Source organism: Pleurodeles waltl, chromosome 3_1 (genome assembly GCF_031143425.1).
Source record: "Pleurodeles waltl isolate 20211129_DDA chromosome 3_1, aPleWal1.hap1.20221129, whole genome shotgun sequence".
In the NCBI taxonomy this organism is placed as follows: domain Eukaryota; kingdom Metazoa; phylum Chordata; class Amphibia; order Caudata; family Salamandridae; genus Pleurodeles; species Pleurodeles waltl.
The window spans coordinates 761,057,242-761,081,150 of NC_090440.1; the positions used below are offsets into that span (position 1 = coordinate 761,057,242).

A 23,909-nucleotide genomic window follows, 5' to 3' on the forward strand; every position below is an offset into this window, starting at 1 on the left:
ATACAAATCAAAAGCCAGTTTGAATCCAAAAAGTCAATATTTGCTATCAATTTAAAAATGAACTTTCAAATCTGATAGAGACTTCTAGTTGCAGATTCCTTCCCTTAGAATTTCCCCAGGCATCTGTCTGGATCCAGAGATTTTTCTTTGAGCAATACCCTTGCGCGCCGGCAGGTGGTGTCGGTCAACTCTACGTCCGTTGTGGTCGCTGTGATGACATCACAGTTGTATATTGATGCCACCCCAGTGCGCTGACGTCAGTTCTTCTCTTTCCGCACTAGCCTACGCTCAGCTCTCTAGAAGAGCTACCCTCCATTGCTTTTTGACTGACTTTTTTACCTTTTGTTGACATTTTTTGACCTACTTGGTGCGTCGAGATGTCTTCCTGTAAGACCGGATTCAAGCCGTGTGACTCCTGTCACAGCATGATGTCAGTGACGGATCGGCATGTCATGTGCTTGTGGTGCCTGGAGCGTGACCACGACCAAAAGTCGTGCTCCGAGGGCCGGGCCAGGACCCTGAAGGCTTTGAGTGAGCAGTCCCTAAAGCTCAAAGGTCATGGCAGCCCAGCGCTGGGCTCCGCTTCGCTCTCAGTCTCTCTTGGACGATGCGAGCTGGGAGGACTGTCAGTGCTCTAGGTCCCAACTCAGAGTTTTACGAGGCCATGCGCCCCATTTTTGGGCAGTCTGACCCTCCTGTGACGTTTTCCGGCCCAGTGGGGTTGGAGAGGGCCCCCTCGGGTTCCGTTCTGCATCTCCTTGGCTCCAGAGGGCACCCTTTGGGTCCGTTACCAGATCCGTGCCGATGCCAATTGGGCCATTGGGACCTTCCCTGGCACTGGTAAGGATGTTGATGCTTCTGATGCCAGTTGGGCCAACGATCAACGTTAATCCCATACTAATTCCCGACTCTGACACGGAGCCGGAATGACGTCGCTTGATGCTGATTCTGTCTTCAACTGGGACTTTGCTCCCCAGGTTGAATCCTGACCCTTATGTCTATAAGTACAGGTACGATGAGAGAATAGAGGGGTCGCTGGACCCTTTAAAATTCCAGCCAGAAGATCCTAAATGAGTGGGCTCAGGAATTGGGTGGAGCCGGTGGTCTTGATACCACCACTGATGTTGGCATGCCTTCTCCCCTTACCGTGGCTATGGAGGAGGGAGCCTCTTATTCAGTGGTGGTGAGGAGAGCAGCTAAGGTCGTGGGCCTCGAGCTGCATTCGGTGGCTGTCGGGACTAACCTCCTGACTGAGGCGCTTCAGCCCGGGGTGTCTGCGTCTGAACCCTTTTTGCTCTTCAATCAAGCCCTCCCTGATATCCTACTGGGGATGTGGTCTAAACCCATCACAGGGGCTCCTGTCAACAAGACAATCATCCGCCGCCATAGGGCTGAGCTTAAGAACCCTAAATTCCTGTCCCAACATCCCACGCCTGAGAGTTTGGTCATCCAGGCTTCTTCGTCTTCTGGCACATTCCTATCTGCACCCATTTATAGGGAATTAAAACGACCAGACCAACTTGGGAAGAAGTTGTTCTCTTTCTCCAGTCTGGCATTGTGGACAGTGAACACAGCATGCCTTTTGGGCTACTATTCCCATACTTTTTGGGATACGGTCACGCAGGTGCTGTCACAAGTCCCAGAGAAGGGTCAGGCCATTCTCCCAAGCTGTGGCTGACGGGAGAGATACTATGTTGTGGGTTGGACACAACTGACTCTATAGGCAGATCGGTTGTGTCGATGGTAGCCTTGGGGCGCCACACGTAGTTGAGGACATCTGGCTTTTCGGGGGATCTCCAGTAATTGCTTATGGACATGCCCTTCAATGGCACCCTTCCTTTTGGAGACAAAGCGGACTCAGCGCTCAAGCGCTTTCAGGAGTCCGGGGCTACAGCTCAGCTCCCTGGCCTCACAGCTGCTCCTTGCTCCTCTCAGTCCACTTTTCGCCCCTTTCATGACTACGGAGAGGGGCGCCCAACCGCGTCAATTTTCTTCCAGCCACAGTGAGACACATGCTGGCCAGTCTCTGCGTGGACATGGGACCCAACGTCCCTGTGGATCAGGGAGCCAGCGGCCAGCCCTGTCCACCCTTCGCCCCCTCATCTCTCCCCCCTCCGCTGCAGCCTCCAAACATTTCTAGTTTGTCGCTCCATCACGGGCCAGTTGGAGGTAGGATTCACCATCACCTGCCTCACTGGAAATCCATCACGACGGACAGGTGGGTCCTGCAAATCGTCCAAAGGGGCTACTCCATCCCCTTCGAGAATACCCCTCCGGCCATGCCACCATCCTACAATTGGATGATGGAGGCTCACTTTGCCACTTTTCTGCGATGAAGTTACAGCACTCTTGGCCAAGGCAGCCATAGAGAGGGTCCTTGTTTCAGAAGGAGGTTGTGGTTGTTCACGCAACTTCCTGGTGCCCAAAAAGGACAAGGGGCTCCGCCCTATCCTAGACCTTTGGTCCCTAAATCTCTTCCTTAGAAAGTAGAAGTTCAAAATGCTTACTCTGGCTCAGGTCCTATATGCCCTGGAGACTGGATGGTAGCATTTGACTTTCAGGACGGCTACTTTCACATTCCTGTCCTGCCTGCCCACAGACGTTACTTGCGGTTCGTGGTAGATCACAAGCACTTTCAGGCCCGTGCTTCCCTTTGACCTCACCAGCGCCCCTCGATGTTCATGAAAGTGATGCCGGTGGTCGAAGCTCATCTGCGCTGGCTAGGAGTTTTTAAGTCTTCCCCTACCTTGACGACTGGCTGTTGAAGGCGGACTCGCCCCATGCTGTTTTCTCCCACCTCCAGACTACAGCGGACCACTTGCATTCACTGGGGTTCAATATAAAAATGCCAAAGTCACACCTGACTCCCTCTCAGACGCTCCCTTTCATAGGAGCTGGTCTGGATACAGTGCAGTTTTGGGCCTATCTTCCTGAGCGGTGAGTCCAGGATATTCAGGCTGTGATACCGATGTTTCAGCCTTTGTCATGGTTTTCAGTGAGAGACTCTGAGGCTTCTGGACCTCATGACCTCCTGCATCCTCCTGGTTACCCATGCCAGATTGCATATGCGGGCTCTGCAGTGGGACCTGAAGTTTCAGTGGGCGCAGCATCAGGGCAATCTCTCTGACATGGTCCAGATCTCAGAGGGAACTGCGCAAGATATGCAGTGGTGGCTTTCGAATCACGATTGGGTCAAAGGCAGATCCCTCTCCCTTCCCCAATCAGATCTAACATTAGTGACAGATGCGTCACTCCTGGGATGGGGTGGTCACATGGGGGAGGTGGAGATCAGAGGCATCTGGTCTTCGGCAGAGTCTGGGTTCCACATAAACCTTCTCGAGCTCGGGGCAATAAGGCTTGCATTGAAAGCATCCCTTCCCTCTCTCAAATGGTAAGTGGTGCAAGTGTTCACAGACAACACCACTGCCATGTGGTACTGCAACAAGCAGGACGGGGTGGGGTCCTGGACCCTTGTCAAGAGGCCCTGCCTCTCTGGACATGGCCTGAACATCAGGGCATATCCCTGGGGATTCAATGTGTGGCGGGCTCTCTGAACGTTAGAACAGACAAACTCAGTCGTGCTTGGTCGATCACGAATGGCGTCTCCATCCGGAGGTGGCACAAGGTCTCTTTCAGCAGTGAGGAGAGCCTTGGGTAGATCTGTTTGCCTCCGCAAAGAATGTGCAATGTCATCTGTTTCGCACATTGGAATTTCCAAGGCAGCACTCGTTCTGCCATGCTTTTTGTCTCCACAGGAGTTCAGGCCTCCTATACGCCTTTCCGACAATACCATTTCTTCCCACAGTTCTCAAGAAGACCAAGAACGACTGGGGCCAAGTAATTCTTGTGACTCCGGACTGGGCACGAAGAGTATGGTATCCCAAGCTTCTGAGCATGGCCATCGATCCTCCACTCAGACTGCCTCTTTGGGAGGATCTTCTGTCGCAGCAGCAGGGGATGGTTCTTCACCCAAACCTGTCCAGTTTCCGCCTTCTTGCGTGGAGATTGAATGGAAGCATTTGACAGCTTTCGACCTTCTGCCCGAAGTCTGTAATGTTATCTTGGCAGCCAGACGTCCCTCCACCAAAACGGCATACGCCTGTCGGAATACATTTGTTGCATGGTGTGCCTGCAAGTCTGTTGATCCCCTTTCTGCACTTCTGTCTGAGGTTCTTTTGTTTATACTCTCTCTTGCCCAGCAGGGTTCTGCTTCGGGCACCCTCAAAGCTTATCTGTCTGCCATCTCTGCTTTCCTCAGACTACCTGATCAACCCTCCTTGTTGAAATCTCCCATTGTTGAGAGATTCTTCAAAGGTCTCACTCACATGTTTCTGCCTACCCTGAACCTGGTACTCACTTTCCCCATGTGTACTCCTTTTGAGCTCCTTCATAGTTGTCCTCTTCAGCTTTTTTTAAAAAAAAACAGCCTTCCTTGTAGCCATCACCTCTGCCCGTAGAATGAGTGAGCTGCAAGCTCTTTCTTCAAAGCCACCCATCATCTCTGTCCATCCTGACAAAGTGGTGCTTCTTACCAGGACCTCTTTCCTACCTAAAGTGGTCACGTCCTTTTCATGTTGATGAGTCAATCACCTTGCCTACTTTTTATGCACCTCCATATCCTTCTCTTGAAGAGGAGAGACTCCGCCATCTGGATTCAAAAAGAGCATTGGTGTTCCACCTTAATCGTACCAAGAACTTCTGGGTGGACAATCAACTCTTTGTTGGTTATGTGGGTGCGAAGAAAGGACGGGTGGTGCAGAAAAGGACCATCTCAAGATGGGTTGTTCTCTGCATCACAGTGCGGTAAGCCTTGGCTAAGAAGCAAACCCCTGAGGGTTTCCATGCGCACTCTGCCAGAGCAACTACTTCAACCACTGCATTAGCACATGGAGTTCCAGTCCTGGACATCTGCCAGACAGCAATGTTGGCGTCCCTGCACACATTCACTAAACACTACTGCCTGGACATTCAGTTCTGCAGGAATGGCTACTTTGGCCGTTTGGTCCTGCAGGACTTCTTAGTATGATCTTAGTTTGCAGACACGCCTCCGGGGATGGTATTGCTTGCGTATCTGTTCTAAGGTAAGGAATCTGCGACTAGTAGAAGTCTCTATGAGATGAACATGTTACTTACCTCCAGTAACAAATGATCTGGTAGAAACATATTCTACTTTAGATTACTTACTGACCCGTACATCCTCCCCACTCTGCAAACTGCTTTCTAGGAACAAAGGCTTTCCCTTTTTAGGGTCCTAGGTCTGGCGCACCAGTATCAGTATTCTTCATGCTCTGCGCTTTTAGCGTGGAAAGTCATGAAAAGAAACTGACGTCAGTGCGCCGTGGTAGCGCCTATATACGATTGCAACATCATCACGATGACCACAAGGCCACCGACAGACGCGGAGCCAACCAACGCCACCTGACAAGGGTACTGCTTGAAGAAAAATCTTCAGATCCAGCCTGATGCCTGTGGGAAATTCTAAGGTAAGGAATCTGCAACTAGAATATGTCTCCACAATATAATTTATTACCGAAGGTAAGTAACTTCTTCTTTTGAATTTAATCACTGTGGTTAAGTACTGGATTCCGCAGCTGAACACCAGTGTAATATATTGGGCTGTTAGTCAAGGGGGGGTACCCTAAGCTCAACCCCCTGGCAGTCGTAGCACAGAGCAGGCAGGTTTAACTTTAGACAATGTATACAGTATTTATGCAGTGCCAAAGCAGTAGTTTAGTAAAACTAAAGCAAAATAAAAATCCCATTCAATTTATTAAAATAGAGTACATTTTAATTTATTAAATAAAGCCAACATGAGACCAAAATCAAAAGAGAAACTGGAGATCTGAAATTTTAACATTTTAATGATGGTACCAAAATGCGTAAAGCACAAACTGCGGTCAACTGATAACAGTAGACCAAGACCTAGGTGCAATTTGAGTCGACGGTTGTGGAGCATGGGTCGGATATACAAACCAGGGTTAACTGGGTTGAATGTTTTTCCTTGGGATTTAGGGCCAGAAGTATCAATTTTCCTAAAAGTGATTACCCAATTGCGATGTTTTACGAATCGCAATCAGGTAATCACTTTTTGAATGTATGAAACTCCAGGAGATTTATTTAGCAATTCTTAACGGCTCGCAAATCGACCTACCCCATTAATATTCATGAGGTAGGTCACAATAGGTGACCCATTGTGAATTTCTACCATCACAGGAATGGTGGCCTGCTGGGCTCTGCAGACCACCATGCCTGTAATTGCTTTTAAATAAAGACATTTTTTTTTAAATACGTTTATAAAAAAAGAAAATAAACATTTTTTGCATGCATTCACAAAGGGGAAGGGTTCCCTTGGGGACCCTTTCCCGTTTGCGAATGGGTTACCACCTGCTTGAAGTAGATGGTAAAATGTGAATGTTTTGCGACCGAATTTCGGTCACAAAACATTCCTACATACCTCTGCGATTCGGTATTAGGAAGGGACGCCCTTGACACGCCCCTTCCTAATACCAAATCGGTATGCAGTTGCAATTCCAATTTGCAATTGGGTAACAACTTACAGAATCGCAAATTGGGATTCATACATACTGAAATGCGTTTTTGTGATCGCAAACGGCCCGATTGCAAAAATGCACGATACATCTGGCCCTTAGTCTCCAAAATGAAAGTCGGAAGAAGGACAAGGCAGCAGGCTGTATTGGAAAAGGGCTCCACAAGGTCAGATAGCTGATTGATGTGGTCTCTATGAAGCTTTTGTGTTTTGGCCAGAAAAGATCAGAGTTGGAGAAATTTTAATTTCATGCACAGGGATGTTCTCTCACCAGCTGGATACTTTTGGAGCCTTCACCTGGTCAAGATTTGTACGTTGCACTTAATCACCTTTTCAGAACTCAGAAATCTTCAGTAGGACAATTCTGAAGCTGATGAGTGCTCAACAAGGCTGGATACCTTTTCACTGAGGTCCCTCTGAACCAGATTAGCTGCTGAGGAGAAGCTCAGAGTGGGAGAAAACTGAATCTTCAGCCCAGTGGCAACAACCCTTGGGCAGATCAGTGTGGCAGTTTTTTCCTTGTCCTCCAGAGTACTTAAAGGGGGAAGTCTGGCAAAAAACAGCCAGCGTTTTCAGAAACTCAGGAACAGCACTTGGGGGTCAGGACTCACTCAGGCTGAAGCCTACAGCTCCAGGGCAGGTCCAGTTGGAACAGATTTGCTGGCAGTTGCCTGAAAAGACCTCTTGTAGCTTGATGAATAGGATGTCGGAATTATGACCCTTGGAATCCACTACTTTATCCTGGGTACAAGATGGAGCAGGTTCAGTCCTTCAGGGCTCCTCTTAGATCACAGACTGAGGGTCCAGTCCTCTTCTCTTCTTCCTCTGGTCTGGTACTGTTCTGAGGAGGGTGCCAGGGGATGTCCTATTTATACCTGACCGTAGCTTGTGCGTGGAGGTGACTCCTAGCATCTCCTTAACCAGTGGGGTAAAAGTTCCAGGAGTAACCCTACCCACTTGTGCAGCCGTCTCCCCTAATACAAACAATCTCACAGTTCCCCCTCATTCCTAAAATCCAAAATGACAAACCCTTCTTCTCAGGTTGCTGAGCGTGTGTGCTCAACCAGAGATGTGGCCAGGGTAATGACCAGCCCCTCATCTATGGTCACTCTATGGTCAGCTCTGGTGACAACTCCCCTCACACTGGGATTGCTGCCCACCTTGGTGAAGAAAGGAAGGGGCCTGTCTAAGTGTCACCTTATATCTGCGTGGGACAGGGGAGGCTCCATTGAAGTGCATTAAGTTCCTAGGCAAAGCCCAAATGGCCATCCTGCCAGAGGGGAAAAAAACTTCCCACACCCAGGCGTTTGTCTCTGCTCTGTTTTTACACCTCATTCAGGGCCATTCAGAAGCTGGTTGACAGTTAGAAAGTCGATGTAAATTAGCCTATAGGAGATTCAGGCAGGGAAATGTAACTCTCTAAAAGATGCTTTTGCTTAGTATTTATTAAACTGCAACTTTATCATTGAGTTGGACTTCTAATAAATATTAAAAAGTTACTGAATCATTTAATTTTTATAGCTGTTCTCTTCCCTTAGCAGAATTTATACTTATTGTTGGTTCTCAGTATTTCTTTGTGAGCCAGCCAGCCTAGCTACAGTCAAAATAGCTTTTGGGTTCTAGTCAGTTCCTCATGTCCTACTTAAAAAAATTACCACCCGCTCTTATGGACTACAAGGTCTACACAGGTGTGATTTATTCATATTTAAAAAGGAAGATTTTGACCTGTCAAAAGAGTTTATTTTGACATGTCGAATTGCATTTTTTACACACACAGGCTACAGTGGCAGGCTTGAAGTCATGTTTGCACTGCTGCTCAAAGGGACAGCAAAATAGGTTCTGTTTTCCCCTAGAGGCTTTTAATTTACTGGCTGCTGGTACTCTTTGTACCATATATTAGGAACGTATAAGCAAGTTAAATATACCAAATAGGAGTATACCAGTTAAATCATGTTTAAATGGGTGCACAAGCATTTTCCTTTTTGGATAACGGGTATAATGCACAGAATTCTACTGCCAGCAAAACAGGTAGTGGAGCAATCCCGGAGGGAATCATACAGAAGGTTGTCACTTCCTACACATGCAATGAATAGAAGAATTATGTAAATTGGCTAGTTTGCAATGCTTACTAACATGCAAAATCAAATATAGCTTAGAGAGGATCAAACAGGTCATAGCTGAACTTGCAGAACCCCAAATAGACCAAAGGTAGTAGTAGAACACCAGTGAGACATTAAGTTAAAGGCATTTACTTTTAGCTCCACCTGAGCATGGGGCAGCAGTTACAGGGTCGTGTCACTCACTATATGGTGATTGTAGGAAATTGGGTTACTGGATAGGGGGGTGGGACCCTACTTAAGCGGAAACCACAATTATTGGCAGGCTGAAACACAAGCCAACCCTTAATTATTCTGTGTTTAACCCGCTGGTAGCTTGGCACAAAAGCAGTCAGGCTTAACTTAGAGGCAATGTGCAAAGTATTTATGCAGTACACAAACAATCATAAGTGTAAAACAGAACACAAGAAAAATCTCACTCCAATTTAGAAAATAGAGCACAGTTTCATAAATTACAAACATCCAGTTAGTAGAACTAGAGATATGCAATTTTTACTGATTTGAGTAAGAATAGTGCTTAAAAGCACAAAGCGCCAACTGTAGTTTTCTGGTCGTACAAGTTCAGGTCAACTGACATGGAGTGTGGACCGGATACAGAAACCAACTTAAGCCTGCTGAACAAAGTACCTTAAATGTGGGTTGTGAAGCGTTGCAAGAGTCGGCATTGAGGCTGTCGCTCAGCGGCAGTTCCAATGAGTTGCAAAGTGCCATGTGAGGTTTTGCATTGCACAGTGTCTGTACCAATGAGTTTCGGGTCTGCAGATTGAGGTCCTGCATCAAGGAGTGTCGTTCAGCAGCAGTTCTGAAGGGATGTGGGGGTCTCGTGTCAGGGAAGCGTGGCGCACTGGCAGTTCTGTTGTGAAACCGTAAGATGTCATGCTGCTTCACATTTGCCCAAAGGACCACAGCTGGGCTATGACAGAACCATCAGATCCCATTCCAATGGTTCAGGCCTGGGTGGCACAACTTCAGAGGTGGGGGGGGGGGGGGGGTAGGACTCGGAGCATGCAGAGTCTAGGTGCAGGTTTGAAGGTGGTTGGAGCCTATTGTGTTCCAGAGGCTCTGATCAGGAAACCAGCCACCTAGCCATTAGAGTCACCCTGGTGGTTCTGGGTTCAGGAGCAGGTCCAGTCCTTCTCACTCAGGCAGTAGAGTGACAGGTTAGCAGAGTACCAGTCCTTCAGAGTCTTCCACAGGTCTGAGGTGTACTGAAGAGTTGGGTCTTAGGGTCCATTATTTATACTTGGTGTCAGCTTTGAAGTAGGAGAAAGTTCTAGAGGGTTCCACCCCTAGGAGTGTTTGGAATGTCCTTCCTCCCTGCCTCACCCCAGAGTGTCTGGGAGCAAAAAAGACTAATGTGAAACCCTTTGTGATTATGCAGAGGCAGAGTGTTTGTGATGTGCAAGTGTGGCAGTTCACATAAACCCCCCCACCCCCCAAATTAAGTCAGAAATAGCCCATCCTGCCAACACCTATCCCCTCTTTGTCTAACTTTTTGGGAGCAGCATTTAAAAAAAGACCAACTGCCAGCTATACCTAGTTATGTGACCCAGGATATAGGCTGCTGAGATCAAATGCCAACTTTCTAGAACTGTAATTTTATGAATTGTGACATCAAAACCAACTTCACCATTAAAGAGAGGTTTGAATTACAATTCTTTATAGACCAAACATGAATTTCCTACCTGCTCCCAATTAAAAGGTAGCACTTATTAAATGTAAGAAGGTAACCCAGTGTTATCCTATGAAAGAGGTAGGCGTTTCAGTAGAGAAAAATGTACTTAAGGGTTGCTCACTGCTAGGGCATGGAAAACTTAAATGTATATTTCCAAATTTTTAAATACACTGCACACTGGCCGATAGGCAGTTTAGGGCCTAAAGACCAACCACACAAGTGAGGTAGCATTTTTATTGGGATAAGTGGGAGAACACTAGGTAGTAGGAATTTTGTGGATTCCTGCTGATTCTGTAGGTGTACATAACAGAAATCCAAGGAAAATTTGCAATTTTAAGCAACGTTTGGGGTGTGCAGAGCATTGTGGGTCAGAAGATTTTGTGGCATCTATGCACATCACACAGGACTCTCCTGGGTGTCTTGTTTTCAGAAATATCTGGGTTTGGTAGGTTTCCTTGGGTGGCCTTTGACCCCCGGCCAAAAAGATGCTGCTACCCCCATTGCCAAATAATATCATTTTTGTGACTGCAATTGTTGATGTTTCCACATTGTATTTTGGGGCAGTTCCTGTTGTTGGCACTAGACCTACCCACACAAGCGAGTTGCCATTTTTATCAGGAACTTGGGGGAATGATAGGTGGATGCAAACCTGTAGCTTCCTGCAAATTCTAGAACTTTCCATCATAGAAATGTGAGGAAAATATCTTTTAGTCAAAGTTTGAGGATTGCAAGGGCTTCTGTGTAAGAAATCCTTACAAGGGCCATGCATGTCACCCCGCCATGGATTTCCCCAAGTGTCTAGTTTTCAAAAATGTACAGGTTTGCTAGGTTTCCTTAGGTGCTGGCTGAGCTAGGGTCCAAAATCCACAGCTAGCCGCATTGCAAACATTTTCAATTGAAATACGTCATGTGTCAAGGTTGTGTTTTGATTCCTTTCTTTTTGCAGGCACTAGCCCTTCCCACATAAGTGAGGTACCATTTTTTTCAGGATGCTTGGTGGAATCCTGGGTGGTAGAAAATGTTTTCCTCAAAGAAATGTGATGAAAATGTGTGTTTTTTAGTCAAAGTTTGACGCTTGCAAAGGTTTCTGGGGAAGAAAACCTGGTTGAAGTCTCACAAATCACCCAACGCTGGATTCCCCTGTGTCTATTTTTTTTTAAATTTACAGGTTTGCTAGGTTTTTTTAGGTGCGGGCTGAGCTAGGACCCAAAATCCACAGCTAGCCAAACTGCAAAAAAAGTGTCAGTTTTCAGTGGAAAAATGTGTTGTATCCATGTTGTGTTTTGAGGTCTTTCCTACTGCAGATACTAGTCCTACCCACATAAGTGAGATACCATTTTCATCAGGACACATGGAGAAATACTGCGTGGTAGGAAATATGTGGCCCCTCACAGATTTCAGAAGTTTTCCACTACATAAATGTGAGGAAAATGTGTTTTTTAGTCAAAGTTTGACGTTTGCAAATGTTTCTAGGTAAGAAAAAACATATTAGGAGCCACATTATTCACTCCACTCTTTGTTCCCTTAGGTGTCTAGTTTTCAGAAATGTTCAGGTTTGCTGGAGGTGCTGGTTGATTCAAGGCCTAACATCCACAACTAGGCATACTGCAAAAAAGGGCCAGTTTTCAGTGTCAGTTTCTAATGCAAGTAGTAGTAGTGGGTAAGTGCCCTGCTTTGATGGCGACCAGTTACAGCACCAGTTAAGATAGTTGAATCTAAAAAGGAAATTCTTAGTCTTATCAGAGTTCAATTTCAAAAAGCTGTTGTTCATCTACTCAGCTACCCACCTCATACAGGAGGCAAAACGGCACTAGATTTCCTCTACGTTATCAGAATTGGAGACAATAATCTCAGTTTATGGCATATGACATACTGTAGACCCCATAAAACCTAATCAAGGTCACTAGGGGAGCTATATCTATGGTAAACAGAGTGGAACTGAGAGATGATCTTTAAGGATCACAATAAGGGAAATTAAAATTACCCTATTGAAAGGGGAACAAAAACACAGTTAAATCCCAAGGGGAGACAAAGGACCCCAATATTCAGAAGCTTCTCAATATGTACAGAGTGTGAGACCATGTCAAGTGCCACAGAGGTGTCAAGAGAACAAGGGCAGCTGACCCACCAATGTGCAGAATGATGACGAGGTCTGCAGCTTACTATCAGACGTTACAATGCAGGACTTTACCCTGCATGCATTTACCCTGCAGGCATTACAGCACATTGAACTTTATAACGTGTTGTAATACCACACAGTGCTTTGCAATGCATGCCTGTACCCCCAGATTGCCCCATGCACCCTAACAAAACCTTTCCTCCTTTACTTCTACTGCCCCTTAACCATAAAATCACCCTGGCCTCCCTTTACCTACACCCACTCCTAAACACTAAAAGAACAAAAACTAGATTGAGTCTCATCTAGAAGGTTGTAGATTTCTAGTTATGATATCAACTAAGAATTTACTATTTTTCTATTAACAATGGCTGAAATGGCAATAATGACACAGGCCAAAAACTAGAAAGAATATTTAAATCTGTTGAGAGTTTCTTGGTAAGGGGAACTATAAAAGCGCACTTCCAGCAGGCATGAACCTCTGCCTCCCTAAGGGACTTAATGAAAATTTCAAGGAGTTTTGGAACAAAGAGATCTTAAGCCAGAGCTAATATTTAGGTTGGGGGGCAAGGATCAGAATATCGATTTATACATCTGGCCTGTAATTTACAAACCAAGAAACAGAGGTGATTTTAAAAAGGGGTTTCTAAAGTTAATTGCTGTTTACTAAGAAAATTACCTGCTAAAATTAATTGGAACCTTATTTGGCATAAGTGAAATGTATATTGCAAGTAAAAAAACAGATGTAAGAGTATATCTTATTACTGGTTGTTGGACGTTATCCTCTCTGCAGAATCGTCCCCAAATGTTTTGCCCTTACTACTCCTGTTTTGCTGAATTTGTTTTTTGGCCTTAGGACTGTGCACTTTACCACTGCTAACAAGTGTTAAAGTGTTTGTTCTCTCCCTCCCTCCCCCCTCGAAAACATGGTAAAATTGGCTTACACCTGACTTGCATATTCAATTTAATTATAAGTCCCTGGTAGAGTGGTAAACCCGGGGCCTGTAGGTTAAAGGATACTAGTTGGCCTGCAGCACTTATTTTGCCACTCACCTAAGTAGCTCTCTAAAACATCTCAGGCCTACCATTGCAGCCTACTAACAGTTTTGAACTACCAGTCTGACTTGGCAAAATAACCCCTTGGTGAAGCCTAAAACTCCCTTTTTAATCCATATGAGTCACCCCTAAGGTAGGCTCTAAAAAGCCCACAGAGCAAAGTGCATTGTGATAAAAAGTGGGACATGTACTTTTAAGTTTTACATGTCTTAGTGGTGAAAAACTCCTAAATTAATTTTTCACTATGGTGAGACCTACTAGTCCCAGCAGATATAATTGGGTTACCTCATTGCATTTAATAAGTGCTAACCTATGATTGGGAGCAGGTGTGAAAGTTATGTTTGTTTTCTGATAAATTGTAATTTAATGCTCGTCAATGGCAATGGTGGATTTTAATTTACAGTTTTAAAAATTGCACTTTTAGAAAGTTTGCATTTATAGCCCTAACCATTTGGTGCCTACAGCCTGTTTCTGGGTCACATGACAAGGTGTGATTGGCAGTTAGCCTTTGTATGTTCCTCCCAGACAATAGAGAGAATAGGAAGCCCTGAATGGGCCATCTCAGGAAAGGGGGGAGGGGCATAGAGCTACACATCAGTAGGTTGAGTCCTGCTCTCACACAAAGAAGTAGCCCATTGTTCCTGGAGCCAGAAAATTCCAGCCACTTCTGAGTGCGGAAGCCTCCAGAGCCTTCTCCCACTTCAAGGAATGCACCCTGGATAAAAAGGGGAACCTCAGACCCACTCTTCAGTTCACTTTCTGGGCCTGCTAAGGACTCTGAGGACTGCCTGCTGCTGTGACCTGCTATGCACTTCAAGAGTGCTTTGCTGCACCAAAAAGGACTTCTCTGCTGCCTGAAGCCTGCCTTGCACCCTAGATGTCTCCCCAGCTGCTTGAGCTCTGCAGTTAATTTTGAGCCCAGGACTTCTAGAGTGACTAGTTATAGAGTGACTCCAAGGTCTAGTTGGCTGGCCTCCTGATGAAAGCCTCAGGGATAGGAAAGACTCCAACCATCTTGAAGCCACACCTGGACCCTGTCTGAGTGAGACAGGGACTAAGTAAGTCCTAACCCTCCAAGTGGTGACTCCTGTCTAAACCCTGGGAAGATGTGGTAATGTCCCAAATCCAGAACTTGGGACTTTTTGGCCAAAAAGTGCTTGGAGAACTGAGAGGGGACCTGGAATGACCTGCTTGTCAATCTGCCCAGGGTGCATCACCAGTTCTTTGCAGCAGCAAATCCTGTTCAACAGGACCTCTCGGAAGGAGTATCTGGCCTTGTGGATCCCTCGTTGGCTACAGCCTGCAGCTTTGTCCCGCTAGAAATGTTCTACTTCCAATAAAGACTAAGTCCAAATGAAGCAATCTTCACCACAATTTAATACAAAGGCTCCCTGACAACAAAGCCTCCTCAAACACGTCTACCTGCCTTGCCCCACTGAACTTTACCTTCTCAGACAATTGGTGTTGAGATTTTTTTTAAGTTTGAAGTTAAGACGAGACCAGGCCCAATCCACTTTGTGTATACGAGCTATGCTCTATTGTGGTTAGCCATAACATTCAACTTTGCCAGGGCCTTGTGTGACTAGAGTTCCACAGATGGTGCTTAGCTCTTTTAAGCTCTAGTTTTCACTTTAAATTTCAAAAATTCATAACTCTGGTTTAACTGATTGGATTTTCGTTCTTTAGGTTGTATTTAGAATATGGGCTTTAAGTTCTGCCTATCTTTGTAATTGGGTTGTTTTATTGTCTTTTGTAAATGCTTGCTTTTAATTGGTGCAAATGCGTACTACTCCCTCCTTGTGTAGTTTTGTAACCTCCCATCAGGACTGCCTTGGTTACATGTAGGCGTACTCTTTTTTTCAATTTAGGTTCCTGTGTGCGCACAGTGTTTTTAGTTTGCCTCAGCCCTTGTGTCAGCACGCCTCATGCCTAAGCTCCCTTCGTGTGTGGCAGTCTAGAGGGAATGCACAAAATCCCAGCTGTCACCCCACCCCAGAAGTGTATTGAAGACAGGCTGATGGCACACAGGGCTAAAAGCAGGAAAATGCCAACTTTCTAAAAAGTTGCATTTTAAAAAATGTATAATAAATTAGACTCTACCAGTAAAGAGGGTCTTTACTCCTTCTCAGTTAAGAATTATAGCTGGTTAAATGTAATAAGAAATCGCCAATGTTAACCTACGAGAGTGGTAGGCCTTACAGTTGTGAAAAATTAATTTGAAAGTTTTTCACTACCAGGACAGGAACAACTTAAGTACATGTCCCCTTTGGGTTATCCAGAGCCTATCTTAGGAGTAACATATGTATTAAAATAAAATGGGAGTCTAAGGTTTGGCAAGAGGCTTCAAATATGAAGCCGACATGACAGTGTAAATGCACATACATGCTCTGCAGTGGCAGGCCTGAGGCATGTTTAAGGGCTACTTGAGTGGGTGCACAAGCAGTGCTGCAGTCCCACAAGTAACATTTAATATACAAGCCCTGTGCACATGTAGTGCACTTTACTGAGGCTAGTAAGTAGATTAGATGTTCCATTTATGGATGTAACCATGTCTAGGGAGAGAGCACATGTAGTTTAGCACTGGTGAGCAGTGGTAGAGTGCTCAGAGTCCTAAAGCCAACAAAGAGAAATCAACAAAAAATGTGAGCCAAAAATTTTGGGGGAAGACCACCCTGAGGCCGTCAGGTCAAACACCATTATTTTTCCTCCATTTACCTTTTTATGCTATTGGATGCCGTTGTCCTGTGTTTTTTTAAATTGTGGTGGCAAAAAGAAAACACTCTTCCTTATTTATCCCCACGGATGTATTGTAAAGTATTAATAATATTTATAATCTTTTTCTTCTTGTACCATTGGAGGTGACGGTTGAGTTAACAGTGGCAACTGAAAGAACAAGGGCATTATTTGTAAAACCCTGCGTTCATGCGTGTGTTTGTTAAATGGCACAGAACATTCAAGATAAATTTTAGATCTCTATTGGCTTGTAGTAAAGCTTTGCATAAGCAGAATTGTATTGAAAGTGAGACCTTTACAGTAAGACGCTGATTCATAAATCTTTGAGGAATCTAAATGCAGGTAATATAAGTACAGTTGGGACATCAGATAATGAATCAACTACTTCTGACTCGACTGTAGGGAGCAGATCACTGTTATCGTAGGAGGGAAATAGGCTTGCACTACTGACATGCCTTGCAACCTACCATCAGTGGGTTCCACAATGTGGGGACAACTACAGAAAAGGACATTCCATCCTCATTGCTATTGTGCAAAGCAGGAATCCTGTGAAAAACATCTGTGTGCCAAGTACAAACTCCTCTTCCAGTGACAGCCCTACACAATTTTTGCTTTTACGTCTGCTCATGAGGTCTAGTCCGTTTTATGGGCAATGCCGTTGGTAAGACTGTTTTCTTTATATTTACAAATGTGGGATTAGAACAGTGCCGTGAGATTGGAAATTTGATAGTGATGTTTAATGATAATTTTTACCTTTGACTTTTCCTTTCCAGAACTCTTCAGAGAAACCTGTCGAGTAGTCTTGAAGACCTCCACAGTGAATCTTTAGAAAAGGTTTGGTTTTGACACGTTTCTTTCAGTGTTTTGGTAAAATGCATTAATGATGTATTGCATTTTTCGATGTTGTTAGTAGTAAACTCCTAATTGCTATTTTTATTGTTGACATGGACAATGTTTCCACAAATTGAAATTAATGTAATTGAACTATTCTGTGTTAATGCTCATTAGATGTTTATTAGATGTTCTGGCATAAGCATGAAGTTCTCAGTGCCTAGCCCATTCACTTTCTCAAATTTCAGGAACACCACACTGCTTCTTTGTTTAATCCTGGCAAAAGGTGGCAGCTTGTCTATAAGAAATGGACTGTGAAAAATTGTTGATTTAAGAAAACTGGTCAGTCACCAGGTATTTAGTAGTTCCCCATATGTTTTTTAAATTCATGATTAGTTCGTAATATTGGTCCGAATTAGACATTTGAAGATTAATGTACAGAGAAAGGAGAGTATAGCAGTGTAGCACTGCAACATTTAAATCAGACAGGCTGCTGATGCTAGTGACAAAATCAGGATAATGGTGCCTGAGGTGCATATGCTGGTGACTTTCCATGCATGCCTGCAGCATCTAAGCATCAATTGAAGCCCCTTCCAGCAGTCTGTGATTAACCTGTTTACGTGACACCAGAATGTTTATGTAAATGGATTTAGTGCATCGAGGTCCTTGAAATCCAAATCACATTGAGGAAGTCTTGGCTAGCAATTAAAATGTTGTGTTCATACTAGAGCCTAATTTGAAAACTGACTTTTCTTGGCACACATCTGATTTACAAGAGGTAATAATTGTAACGTATACCAGCATGTAGATAGGTGAATAGTTTACTCTTTTTTGCATAGCATAAACATGAATAATCTTTACCGTAGGCTACACTGGTGGGTATGCCCCAGTGGTGGCAGGAGAGGAGTGTCAACATATTGGATAGGGAAACCAAGATGACTGATCTGAGACATCCTTCTGGATATGCACTCCCCATATTGCAAAGTACCGAGGGTTACTTTGCAGCTGAGAGTGTGGAAGTGTTACAAACTTTTCACAGGAGGTGGTCTGTAGTAAGAAAAGGTATGTGAGGTAAATATATTTAATTGAAATATGCCAATTTAGAGTAAGAAAAACAGACGTTAGGTTTCCTGTATGTAAGTACCAGTCAACCTAAAGAATTCAACGCCTCGTCAAGGGGATAGCAAGTGTATATATGCAATTATATTATTATTAATATTATTATAATTATATATCATATATATGTGTATATATATATATATATATATATATATATATATATATACAGGGAGTGCAGAATTATTAGGCAAATGAGTATTTTGACCACATCATCCTCTTTATGCATGTTGTCTTACTCCAAGCTGTATAGGCTTGAAAGCCTACTACCAATTAAGCATATTAGGTGATGTGCATCTCTGTAATGAGAAGGGGTGTGGTCTAATGACATCAACACCCTATATCAGGTGTGCATAATTATTAGGCAACTTCCTTTCCTTTGGCAAAATGGGTCAAAAGAAGGACTTGACAGGCTCAGAAAAGTCAAAAATAGTGAGAGATCTTGAAGAGGGATGCAGCACTCTTAAAATTGCAAAGCTTCTGAAGCGTGAGCATCGAACAATCAAGCGTTTCATTCAAAATAGTCAACAGGGTCGCAAGAAGCGTGTGGAAAAACCAAGGCGCAAAATAACTGCCCATGAACTGAGAAAAGTCAAGCGTGCAGCTGCCACGATGCCACTTGCCACCAGTTTGGCCATATTTCAGAGCTGCAACATCACTGGAGTGCCCAAAAGCACAAGGTGTGCAATACTCAGAGACATGGCCAAGGTAAGAAAGGCTGAAAGACGACCACCACTGAACAAGACACACAAGCTGAAACGTCAAGACTGGGCCAAGAAATATCTCAAGACTGATTTTTCTAAGGTTTTATGGACTGATGAAATGAGAGTGAGTCTTGATGGGCCAGATGGATGGGCCCGTGGCTGGATTGGTAAAGGGCAGAGAGCTCCAGTCCGACTCAGACGCCAGCAAGGTGGAGGTGGAGTACTGGTTTGGGCTGGTATCATCAAAGATGAGCTTGTGGGGCCTTTTCGGGTTGAGGATGGAGTCAAGCTCAACTCCCAGTCCTACTGCCAGTTCCTGGAAGACACCTTCTTCAAGCAGTGGTACAGGAAGAAGTCTGCATCCTTCAAGAAAAACATGATTTTCATGCAGGACAATGCTCCATCACACGCGTCCAAGTACTCCACAGCGTGGCTGGCAAGAAAGGGTATAAAAGAAGGAAATCTAATGACATGGCCTCCTTGTTCACCTGATCTGAACCCCATTGAGAACCTGTGGTCCATCATCAAATGTGAGATTTACAAGGAGGGAAAACAGTACACCTCTCTGAACAGTGTCTGGGAGGCTGTGGTTGCTGCTGCACGCAATGTTGATGGTGAACAGATCAAAACACTGACAGAATCCATGGATGGCAGGCTTTTGAGTGTCCTTGCAAAGAAAGGTGGCTATATTGGTCACTGATTTGTTTTTGTTTTGTTTTTGAATGTCAGAAATGTATATTTGTGAATGTTGAGATGTTATATTGGTTTCACTGGTAATAATAAATAATTGATATGGGTATATATTTTTTTTTGTTAAGTTGCCTAATAATTATGCACAGTAATAGTCACCTGCACACACAGATATCCCCCTAACATAGCTAAAACTAAAAACAAACTAAAAACTACTTCCAAAAATATTCAGCTTTGATATTAATGAGTTTTTTGGGTTCATTGAGAACATGGTTGTTGTTCAATAATAAAATTAATCCTCAAAAATACAACTTGCCTAATAATTCTGCACTCCCTGTATATATAAATGCAAGTACAATGCAATACAGTGCAATTACACCCATGATTTCTAAATGGCACAAATTACACTTCTTTGAGTAGGAAAATGTTAAGAACATATGAGTGTGGTTTGTGCCTGGGAATAAGTTGCATTTTTTTCAGTGAAGTGTAGCCCGCCTCTAAAAATAGCCGTAATTGAACTTGCTTAGGAAAGGCCTTTCTAAGGGAAGAAAAAAGGGCTGATAACTTTTTTGCAGATCATGTGTGCTCAACATATGATTACCTAAAGCAAAGGGAAATACGACACTGAAAATGTAAACCATGTCGATTTAACATCTCTAGATTATTATTTTATCTCTTGAATGGTGCCCTTATCCGGCTAATTAAAAGCTCCTGGCAGCTTTTAATGGTTGCACTAAAACAGGTTACTGTACTGTGTATGTGCTTTTTACTAATATTTTTGTTTGTTACTTTTTCTCCATCGTGTTTTGAAATTACCCGCACTGCAACTACATAGCATGTAGATGAGATACCAGTAGACCCTGTGGTTGAAGCTGAGGTATATTAACACTTTAACTAATATTAACATTTGTCTTCACGGACTTTGCTTTTTGTTTCTTCTACATGTTGACTTTGTATTTGTTGGTGCATGCTGTGTCTTTGACTGTATGACCGTGAAATTACTAATGTTTCAATATATTTGTTTTGGAGAAAACACTGACACTTGTGTTTTTGTCTCATGCACGTTTGTTAGCTCCCTTTGTCCATTTTGGGCCACCTACCTATAATTAAAACTGATCAGGAAGATAACAGAATGCAGAGATTTAATGATGTAACCTATTTCAGTGTAGTTCCATTTCACAGTTTCGCATGTGGTACATGAAAAGACATAAAAACGGCTCCCTCTCTCACTTTTCTTTTTTTTGTTCTGTTTACTGCTCCATGCTTTATAAGGAAAAGGCACAGCAAATTGTGATGGAGATGGTCATTAGCCCTTGTGAGTAACTGGCTTGTTGTTTGGGGAGAATGTAAGTCCATCTCAAGCAACATCCTCAGTCCATATCTGGGTGAACCATGAACAGTCACTAAATTAACAGTCGGGCTTAACTTAGAGGCAATGGGTAAAGTATATATGCAGGACTTAAATATTGCTAAAGTGCCAACACATGAAAAATCCCACATCAATTTTTTTGAGAACAAAATGACCAAAATCCAATCATTAGAACTGGAGATATGCAATTGTAAAGATTTTGATAAAAGTATCACCAAAAGGCGCCAACTTAGGGTATCTGGTCAACCTGGGCTGGGGCAAAGTCACAAGTTCTTACCAACTGCTATCGAGTGCCAAACTTGGCCTGCTGAGGATTGTTCCTTTTGTCCTTGGTGTGCGGTCTGCATGGCATTGCTTTGCGAGACTTTGTGTGATCCGGCGTCTGTTCTGATGACGATATGCTGTGAGGCTTTGTGGTGCTTTGCATCACTCTGTGTTTGTCTCCATGAGCTATGGGACAAGGCCGTGTGGGTCTTTACGTCACTCAGTGTTGGTTCCGATGACCCTGGCAGCTATGCGGCTACACATTGTGGGGCTTTTTGTTGCTCGACATCGAATCTGATGAGGCTGGCAGCTGTGCCGCAAGGCTTTCCGGGGCTTCATGTTGCTTTCCTCTAGATTTGGTGGTACCTTGTGTTAGGCCTGGAAGAGCACTCTGATGCCAGCCAAGGGCCCAAGAGCTCTGGAGCCACCACTTGGGGATTAATTACTCACTATAGCAGAGGCCAGCAGGGCTGAAGCTGGTCCAGTGCAATAGGTCAGCTGGGCAGTTGCTGGGAAGTCTCTGGAGAAGAGGTACATGTGTCTCTGTACCTCAGAATTGGAGGTCAGGCAGCTGACCCTTGGAGTGACTCAAGTAGCCTGGGATAAAAAGGAGCAGGTCCAGTCTTCTATTCCAGACAGCAGGGCAGGTCTCATACAGCAGTGTAGTCCTCTGGCTGCAGGGCAGGTCTTCTGCGCAGGTCCAGGACTATCTGAAGAGTAGGTATGATGGTCCTATTGTTAAAAATTATGCCCCCTTTGAAGTGGGAGAAGCTGTCAGTTTTCCCTATACAAACATGTCTGGAATTTCCTTTCTTCCCCTCCCTGTCTGCAAAGTGTCTGGGTTGGCAATAAATTAGTGTGAAGTTCTTTGTAAGTGTGCTTGGTCAGTGACTTTGAAGTGCAAGTGTGGTAGGTGATAGCTCTGCTGTTCCCATCTACAAAGGACAGCCCATTCTGCCAATATCCAGTCCCCCCCCCCCCCCCCTTTGTGATACTGTCGAGAAGGAATACACAAAGGCCACCTGCACCTGATCATGTGCCCCTTGATACAGGCTGGAGGCACCAGAAAATTAGGACAGTAGAATGCCCACTTACTAAAAGTGGCATTTTCAGAATTGGGACTTAAAATCCAACTTTACCATTAAATAAGATGGTTTTATGTTACAATTCTTTACCTACTCCCAATGCAAAGTTATAATTTATTAAATGTAATAGGGTAGCCCAATGTTATTCTATATAGGGAGGTAGGCATTGCAGTATTGAAAAACAAATTGTCACTGCCAAAACATGGGGAAAAAAAGTACATGTCCGACTTTTTAAATACATTGCCTTACACACACCCACACATACATTACAGATAGGCTGCAATTGCAGGCCTGAAACATGTTTACGCATGTTTAAAGGGCTACTTAAGTGGGTGGCACAATGAGGGCTTCAGGTCCACTAATAGTATTTCATTTTCAGGCCCTAGGTACAAATATTACCACTTCACTAGGGACTTGCATGTAAATTAAATGTGCCAAATAGGTGTAAGCCAATTTCTCCATGTTTAAAGGAGTGAATAGAGGCATTTTAAGTACTGGTTAGCAGTGGTGAAGTTTGCAGTCCTAAAAGCCAAAACAAGTGGTTCAGAAACAGGACTGATGAAAGCATAACTTTTGTGGTGACTGCAACAGTTCTACAGTAGGTTAATGTTTCAACATTTTTTACAGTGAAATGGGTGGTGACTACTGATGGTGGCGGGCGCCTAATGAGCCACACACACTACTTAGAGCATCATTACAAGTGCCCCAGATTTGAGCCTGTTCATTCTGCACTGCCAGTATTGCTGATACCGGTGATTCTGGTAGCTGTAAGAGGCATAGTTATTGGGGCTTGCAAAATGTTTTCAGACGCCCCTGAGAAGCGAGGCATTGCCTGGGAAACATGTATTTACATATAGGATATCCCAATAGTTTGTCATTCTCCCTTCGATTTTCACATGGATATGTAGGCTGTTTTAAGCAGCCTGCGTCCCGGGATGAAAATACCTGGTCAGTTGATTTGTAGGAGACCTAGTCATACAGATGGGGCACATAGCTAAAATTAGCGGCAACATTGTAAGTAAGAAATAACTTATAATCAAGGCCCTAAAGATTTGGGGATTTGTTGGTGGTTCTGCTGCTGCTGACCCACATTGTACAGTTTGTGGCTGCTGGGTACCTATAATGCAGGTGTGCACTCCTCCCTGAGATAACAAAAAATCCATTTAGGCAAATGCTCTAGCAAGTGACTCACAACATCTGAAATTCTACAGGATAGCAATCAATTTCATCATTGTTAGACTCCTCTGGGAAGATTAGAACTAGGGTTTCGTACTCAGTTTTGATCCAATGTAAAAGGACCGATCAAGCCATAACTATTAGGTCACTTCTCCATACTATCTACTTACCCACACCATGTAGGCTTTTTTAGCCCTTCGTGCTGTGACCTTTAGGTCTCCATCCATAATGGGGAAAAGTGAAACAAGTGTCTGCGTGCTTAGCACTGTTATCTGAAAAACAAGACTGACTGACTGACTGTGTCAACTTCATTACCTGGACCTACTTGGAAGTTCTGTGTCCCATTTGCATGGTAACACAGGTGTTGTCACGCACGTTTCTGTCTTACTGTCTCTCCTTGGTGCGATAGAGTTCTGAGTCTCCATGAGTG

At 44.1% G+C, this 23,909-nt stretch overlaps 1 protein-coding gene across 10 annotated transcripts in view; it reads left to right on the plus strand.

Annotated features, from left to right (window-relative positions):
* The window catches only part of PPFIBP2 (PPFIA binding protein 2), a 1,142,047-nt gene that overhangs the window by 1,011,876 nt on the left and 106,262 nt on the right, over positions 1-23,909 (plus strand). For 6 of the 10 annotated variants that reach the window (XM_069223543.1, XM_069223546.1, XM_069223544.1 and 3 more), the window contains 2 exons: positions 17,018-17,078; positions 20,421-20,462. In XM_069223543.1, coding sequence (XP_069079644.1) covers positions 17,018-17,078; positions 20,421-20,462 — 103 coding nt within the window. The remainder of the gene's footprint in view (positions 1-17,017; positions 17,079-20,420; positions 20,463-23,909) is intronic. The other 4 variants (XM_069223551.1, XM_069223548.1, XM_069223550.1 and 1 more) reach the window with 1 other exon arrangement.